This window comes from Pyxicephalus adspersus, chromosome 4 (assembly GCF_032062135.1).
Source record: "Pyxicephalus adspersus chromosome 4, UCB_Pads_2.0, whole genome shotgun sequence".
NCBI classification, from domain to species: domain Eukaryota; kingdom Metazoa; phylum Chordata; class Amphibia; order Anura; family Pyxicephalidae; genus Pyxicephalus; species Pyxicephalus adspersus.
In genome coordinates, this window is record NC_092861.1 from 140,475,345 (window position 1) to 140,483,425 (window position 8,081).

The following is an 8,081-nucleotide window of genomic DNA, read 5'->3' on the forward strand; positions in this document are numbered from 1 at the left end:
GACCCTGGAATCTCATATATATGAAAGTGTGTCTGTGGAAGTGGGTTTCCTGGGTATCTTAGCAAAGCAAGGATCGACAGCACGAATGGCAGGGTAATAAAAATGGGTAAACATAAAAGTCAAGTTCCACCTTCAACATGTTTTTTTTTTTTTAAGGATCATCCTTATGTGTTCAGAGCAGCACTGCAGTCAGAGGAGCTTATAACTGCATAGAAGCATCTTCTAATCCATTGGACCACCATCAAAATACATTCTAAATTGGTGACTCACATACCCTGAAAGTGAATGTGGAAGCCTGTTTAAACTTTCACATAGTATAAAACTCCTCCCCAGGAGCAGTCATCTGTAAAAAAATGACCTTTTACCAAATTGGCTCCCCTTTGTTACGAAGTGCTTACATTTCTGTGTTTGAAGCTAAGCTCCATGCAAATGGCAATCCTGCATTCAATGTATATCGATGATTATTAAGACTGCTTCTACCGGGAAGGCATCTAGGATGTCACACCCCAAAAAGCTGCCCTCTCTTGTTACAAGGGGAGCACAGAAGAGGGTTTTCTAGCTAAAATGGGTAACAGTAGGCACTCTCTGGTTGTGAGAGGTTCACATTACATGCAGACCCTTCTTTCTGCTGGGTATTCTTAAATTATACAGAAACACAGGGGTGCAGTAACACAGAGAGATGATATAATTTACACATGTAGAATCATAAACTAGACCAAACAGCAACCCAAACAGCCCCATGGTTTAGTCAAAAGTGCTGCCATTTTAAGGAACCCTTACTTTTGCAATTTTACAAAAATTGTCCTTCCAAGGACTTATACAACTCCTAAATCTATACAACTGATTTTGACTGAATGTAAACAATTAAAACCATTTTAATGATGAATACATTTTTCATCCAAAGCATCAAACGGAACAGTCCATACCATAAAACACCAAACTGTACATCGTAGACACGAATTAGGTTAGTGGCAGTAAGGCAACCCCAACAGATCTTTGCAATGTACATCATTGCAGTTTCCTCGATATAATGTCTGTATTGAAGGTACAAGTCCCACTGTTCGGCAAGTTCCTTTATGTTCTGTTGGCAATGCCAACAGGCTACAAGTCAGTGCCATCTTGCAGTAGATCAACATCCTCGTCATCCAGTAATAGATAAGACCGCATCACCTCAGTCTCCTCCAAGACATCTTGTAAATCCTGTGCCACATCATCATCAAAATCCTCCTCTGTGGTTTTCAGCAGACTACACTGGTCAAACAGCATAATGTTGTCAGCAGGCAGAGTAGTCCTCTTAGGAGTTCTAGCGATAGTGTCAGCCATGTGAGCCGCCATAGCAGCTTTCTGAGCCTTTTGTTTCTGTTGCTCCTCCTGCTGCCTGTGGGTCTTCATGTGGGCATTCCGGCTCTTGATCTTGAAGAATACCCTGGAGATAATGGGGAACAAGAATAGTTTTAATTATCATTTGGCCAACTATAGGTAGTGCAATGGCACTTGTTTCATGGAGGTCAGTGGATATTCTATATGATAGGAGAAGGGGACTTGGGAAAGAGAACTTAAATAGAACCTATCAAGATAAGTTATACATATGCTAACCGCTTCCTTGGCCCCCTCACTGCATTGTTCTAATGGTGGACCTTTTGAGAATGGAAGACCTGAGTGGCTTCTTTTCTTATGTGACCCAAGAGGCCAATCACCAGGCCTTGTCACCAGGGGAAAGTTAGTTTTGTCATCCCGCCATTTAAACTCAAATGGGTATACCCACTTCTGAAGCAAAGAGTTGGCCAAGGAGCTTGAATGGTTGAGTATACCTTGCAGAGTGGTGGGCTATCAGGAGGCATTGTAACTTTAATTGAATCCAATTCATGCCAATATTGTTCAAAATGACTGCATATCATATAATTTCTTCAATCTGAATAAATAAAATAGTAATCCTAATTTGATTCACATAATTAAACACATCTGTAGTGGTAACTTCTGCTTTGTAACACTCACTAGTTCCTCCTTTGGATATAGTTATTATGTTAATTAAAAATGTAATTTGTTTATATTTGCTAATTGATGCTGATTTTTGCTGTCACCAACCAGCTGTCCTGTTACAGTAACTAGTGATACGTGCCTATATGGTATAATAGATCCCCTGACCAGCCTTAGAATCTCAAATGTCATGTCGAATGTACTTTAAATGCCCCCATTTGTACCCCTGTTTTTAATTCCCTACTCCAATTCTTCCTACCAATTCCCTTTTGCCATACATTGTTTAAGGAATGGAAATCAATGGAAATATCATTGGAAGACTCTTCCTTACTTGCCGCAGATTTTACAGGGAAACACAGATGTGGTGTCAGTTTCTCCGCTGGTGGTGCTGTGTGCGGGGGAGCTCTTCACAGAACAGTATCCAGTCTGTGTGCTGGACTTTTGTCTGCCTGTGCCAGCCGCTGAGAACATTTTGCTGTGGGCACTCGTTCCTGCATGAATGCGAGCGTGACCGTTCAGTGCCTGCCTGGAGCAGAAGGTCTGCAACACAAATGACCAGAGCTAAAATTAACATTGAAAGATACTTAAAATAAATTTAAATTTTTTCTGTAAAAAATATTTTCAGCAAAGTAATGGCATACTTTTATGGCCTATGAAGTTTAAAATAAACTAATAACTAAAATTCTGCATACTTCCAGGGTTCCTTTTTTCATCCTGCCATTCCTTCCGTTAGTATATGTTCTGATTCACTTCATATTGACCATATACCCACCATATGTAGGCTAGAGATTTCCAGCTCTGCCCATGAGTATATGTCTTCAGACACTAATTATTACTTCTTCAAGAGCACCCAATTTAAATCACACCTCATTCAGAAAAAGATTAGACACACCTTCTAAGGTTTTCTGGATGTACTTGTAAAATGCCCAGCAAACATTAAAGATTAATTTTTAATAAGACTATGGTCGTGCCCACAGACTTGCTTACACTGACTACAGAAAGATGTAGTCAATTAACGTGCGTTGGACCCTAACAATGTAAACCTAAACAAATATGCATCCTGCTGTTCCTGAGGTTGACAGGATCACTAAAGTGACAGGATCCTAGACCCATCATCACCTAAGCACAGCACAGTAGGATGTAGACGTGCAATAATAATATAAAAAATAACTCACTGGAATAAATGTACCACATGCATTGCATGTTTGGGTATTGAGGCGTTTGTGCTCCCGAATCAATATGACAGCCTTCTGTTTAACTACTCAGTGCTGCTAAAATAGTAGTTTCTAAACCAGTTAGGAGATATCATACCACCCAAGTATTTAGTCTAATGCCATGCCCTCCACCAGTTAGATCAGTGTTTCTTAACCAAGGATCTGTGGAACCCTGGGGCTCCTCCAGAGGTTGGTAGGCGTTTTTGAGCAATAGGCATTTTGTGCCTCTCAGCTTAGTTTAAGTTAAACTAATGATCTTTTTTGGCTATCTGTAAGGGTGACATTCTTCCCACTAGTCAGCAACATAAAAGGCCTTCTTTCTATTGATTACCAGGCTAATGTACTGTAAGCTTTGTAGACTGTGGATATAGTAACTATATCAGGGGTTCCCTGAAGACAATAAAAGTATTTAAAGGGTTCCTCCTCCTTTAAAGGTTGAGAAACACTGAATTAGATGTACCTGTTTCCAGAGCACAGAGCGTCAGTGTAAAACATTCAGGCCACTCTTTGATTCAAGGGAGGAAGCTCAATAAAAGCACAGATATACTTACAGCTCCGCAGTTTCCCATTTCACACACAAATGATCCAGAAGGAGGACCAAGGCTTTCAGCCACTGCATTGTGCACCTCGGTTGGATGGAGAGAATCGGGGGTTTTCTGCACTTGCTCAGAATCCTCTTCATATTTTGGGTCTTCAAGTTCTTCATCATCCACACTTGTCTAGGAAACAAAATTAAACATAAATCCTCTATCTCTCATTTTACTAATGGTAGAGACAGGATCAGCAAAGATGTTTTAAGTGGCACAGTGCTGGGACAAAGCTAAGATTGTATTTCATCTCTATTCTCCAGGAATATATAAGTAAATATAAGATTGAAGAGCGTATATTTATCTTGCCTATCTTGAACTAAAGTACCCCTCCCTACCAACAAACCTACCTGAATCTTGCAACATTTAATAAAAGTGTGGATGTCTCTGGTCCTGCCCATATGACTTGTTTATACGGCTAACTTTACTTTTCTGCATATCCCTGTTTAGCCGGCCAAAGACCTAAGAAGCTCAGATATGCAGACACAATCCAAATACCAGGCCAAGAACATTTATATGTGTCTGCTGCTTTGATAGACAAGGGTTGTTGTTTGGTTGGAAATAGAAAGGGCAATCTCATGTCCAAAATCGGCTGTAGGATGCAAACCAAAGCTATGTAACTGATGCAGTATATTTCTTACATGCAGTAACTTCATTGAAATGGAGACAATATATTTATATTAAATATATAAATATAAAATTTATAAAATAAGGCATACATTTACATTTAGGCTTCAGGACTTACTGTGTCATCTTCATTCAGTTCAACAAGGTGCGTCCTATGACGGCGGCCCATGTGCAGTATTTTTTTCAATGTATAGTAATATTCAACACACTGTGACACCGTTTTTGTCTTGATCTAGAACAGCAGAATAGCATTAATTTGCTGAATTTAGCTTTTTATTTTATATTTAGGATATACATATATAAAGATGATGGACCCTATGTGAATAAAATTGTCATTATGTTATGTTTTAAAAACGTTTCTTCTTAAATATTTTATAACACATTCTTAAACGCATTATTTTAAATGTATGCAGTGTTAGTACCAGAATTTGAAAGGAGCCAATTAGCTATACAGCAATGCTCATATGCTATGAGCATACCGATAAAAAAAACCTGGTTAGATTAGTTCATCAGCCTAATGCTTCTAATTTCAGTATCCAGTCAATGGAAGGCCGGGCTCTGTTGGTGTTATCTAACCGCAGTATAGAAAAAAATAGTTTAGAACTATCAAGGTGGCTTGGAGAAATCAGTCCAGGATCAACGTATTCAAACTGCCATAATTGATTCAATCAGTGGGTTCAACTGCCTAATTTTGCACACTGTGTATTATTTTCTGTGTCAGAACACACAAATTTCACAAAGACAATCGCCCAACTTCAGATCTCTGAGTATAGGTGCAGCCTTGTCTAGCTCTCTTTATGCCTCTTTATGTTCCAGCAAAAGGAAGATGAATAATGAGCAAGGTTTTCAATTGGAAACAATGAGGAAAACGACAATGGGGTTGATTTATTAAAGGAATATAGGCTGTTCACAAGAAAGCAAATTATGTCTTCACTTAGGATGCTTCACTTAGTTTAGTAATTGAGATGAAACTCTGCTAACTATCCTCTGATTAGGTATGTGCAAAATTACCTTCACCCTGTTCACAAAGCTAAGTGAAATATCTCTTAAAAGCTGATAATTCACTTTAGTGTGTGTGAACAGCTTAAATTCCTTTACTAAATCACCCGCAATGTCACTGTCTAGCACACCTGTAATATATCAAACTTTAGCAAGTTTGCAGGTCCAGGGTACAGGCCTATCTTAGTAAGTTGACAGGTCCACTCTTTCTATACATCACATATTCCTATTTCTCAGCCAATCACAGAGCACTAGAGGGCTGCGGGAGCAATCAGGGGAGCGGAGCTGTCAGCATGGCAGAGCTCTGCTGATTGCTATGCTCTCTGATTGGCTGAGGAAAGGGAAATCCTGATGATGCTTGAGCTGTCATCAGGGTTTCCCATTTCTCAGCCAATCACAGAGCACTAGAGATGAATGGGCACAAGGCTCCCCATTCAAGTCTAGTGCTGAATGCCTGAGAAACGTAAAACCTCAGCCAATCACAGAGCACTAGAGGTGAATGGAGAGCCTTGTCCTTATTTAACCCCTAGTGCCCTGCGATCCCTCACTGTCAGGAGGAGTCCCATGGCTGTGCTCATGTCATGATTGCAGCCATGGGAATCATCCTGTCATTGGGATAACCTGTAAAAAAAAAATTTTGTTACACAAATACACACACATTATTAAAATAATTTAACATTAAAGCCTCATCCAATTTTCTACACATAATTTAACCCTTTCAGGGAATGAGTAAGGGGTTTTATGTACCCCTGTACTCATTCCCCAGGGTGGGGTGGGGGGGATCTGGGAGTCTCCTTATTAAAGGGGCTTCCAGATTCCAAAGACCTGCTAAAAACATTTTTAAAAGCCCCCATTGTTTTCAATGGAAGCTTTCATAAAAAGCTTAAAAACACTTGTAAAAGCCTCCATTGAGTTCAATGGCAGCATTTTCATGCGTTTTCCCGTGTTTATCCTGCATTTTAATTTTTTAAACATTGCAAGCAACGTTTAAGATAACGCTCAAAAACGTGCCTGAAGGAAACGTCCTGGTGTGGATTAGCCCATTGGAATGCATGGGGACATCAAACATGGGCTTTAAAAGCCTCAGGTTTAACGCTGGAGAAACAAATCTAATTGGCTAATATTGGTGATAAAGTTTTACCTATGAATAATATTTATTGGCTCATCAATATATTGCTAAAAGGCTTTATTAGTGAGAATAATGAAAATGTTTCATTTTGTATAAAGTATTATCCTGCGGTGTATAAAAATTCTAACTTGTTCTATTATGTCAGTAACATCTGAGGGCACGGTAACAGAAGCTGGCCTTATCTTTGAATTGTTGTAGAATGAACTGAGCTGTGATGGCCATCTGTGAACCAATTATCACTTTATCCTGAAGATCGTTGCCGCAAGGGAATCACTATGATACCGTCACTGCCTGCACTTGTCACACTCTGTGCCGAACACAGCACCCCATTTATGTAGCCCTATATAGTGTACCATATATTTTATGTAAGTGTATATTAACTTACCATCTTCTGAACATGAAAGAAATCTTTATTACAGGTAATTAAAGCTTTGTTAAAACTCTTCTTCTCTGTGTTGTTCCAAAAGTCTGAGCCTGCAAAATATAGTTAAAATTACAATAAAGGTTTGGTAATCCAAGTACACTTCTTTCATTAGTATTGAGGGTTAAATATTAACTAAACAATCCTTCCTCATGAAAATGTAAATTAATTATTTTTTTGGGACTTTTTTTCTAGCATTCATATTATAGGGCTAAAAGTGGGACAAGACAGTGGCTGGTCAAAAGTGTTTCTTAACTTTCAAACTACAACTTCTATGCACAGCGTTGGGAGCAAGGTCATCAAAGGAAACTGCTGTTAATAAAGCAACTCTGACTGATGCAGCAGCTATGGCTGCCTGAAATGTGGAGCAGTGTCAATAGAGCATTGCAAATAGCACAGGAAAAAACATGGAGCCAGTGCATAACGTTGTCACCTTATTCTAGGGAGCACCAAAACAAGCCAAAACTGTGAGGATCAACAGGAATTTTTGTAGCAATGGCTATGAAAATTAGACAGCAAAACCTCAAAATTTAGGCTGAGTATTATTACACAGTATTTATAGAGCACTTACATATTACACATCGCTGTACAAAGTCGATAGTCATGTCACTAGCTGTCCCTCAAAGGTATTCACAATCTAATGTCCCTACCATAGTCATATGTCATTAACACAGTCTATGGTCAATTTGGGGGGGAGTCAATTAACCTAGCTGCATGTTTTTGGAATGTGGGAGGAAAGAGGAGTACCCAGAGGAAACCCACGCACACATGGGAAGAACCTGCAAACTCCATGCTGATAGTGTCATGACCGAGATTTGAATCTGGGACCCAGCGCTTCAAAGGCCAGAGCGCTAACCTCTGAGCTATTATGCTACCAAGTAATCTTTGAATATAATGGTTACAGGGCTTGAGTTATACTTTATTCACCTCTAAGCCAGCTACTTTGTGTCGCTACCTATTCCCCTTCCTGTACTGAAGTACATAATTGCTCAAATAATGAGACATGCACCTAACAGTAAATTATTATTATAAATAAAACATGTACGCAGAGACACAATCCATGATGAGCAGACACAACTAAAAGTATGCTTTGATCTGATAGCATTAGTTTATTAACATAAAGATAG

General features: G+C 39.2%; 1 protein-coding gene across 2 annotated transcripts in view; it reads right to left on the reverse strand.

The window, feature by feature from the left end:
• Positions 1-844: 844 nt before the first annotated feature.
• The window catches only part of TRERF1 (transcriptional regulating factor 1), a 60,443-nt gene continuing 53,206 nt past the window's right edge, over positions 845-8,081 (reverse strand). For both annotated transcript variants that reach the window (XM_072409802.1, XM_072409801.1), the window contains 5 exons: positions 6,919-7,007; positions 4,524-4,637; positions 3,743-3,910; positions 2,309-2,517; positions 845-1,426 (listed from right to left, as the gene is read on the reverse strand). In XM_072409802.1, coding sequence (XP_072265903.1) covers positions 1,102-1,426; positions 2,309-2,517; positions 3,743-3,910; positions 4,524-4,637; positions 6,919-7,007 — 905 coding nt within the window. In that variant the 3' untranslated portion in view covers positions 845-1,101. The remainder of the gene's footprint in view (positions 1,427-2,308; positions 2,518-3,742; positions 3,911-4,523; positions 4,638-6,918; positions 7,008-8,081) is intronic.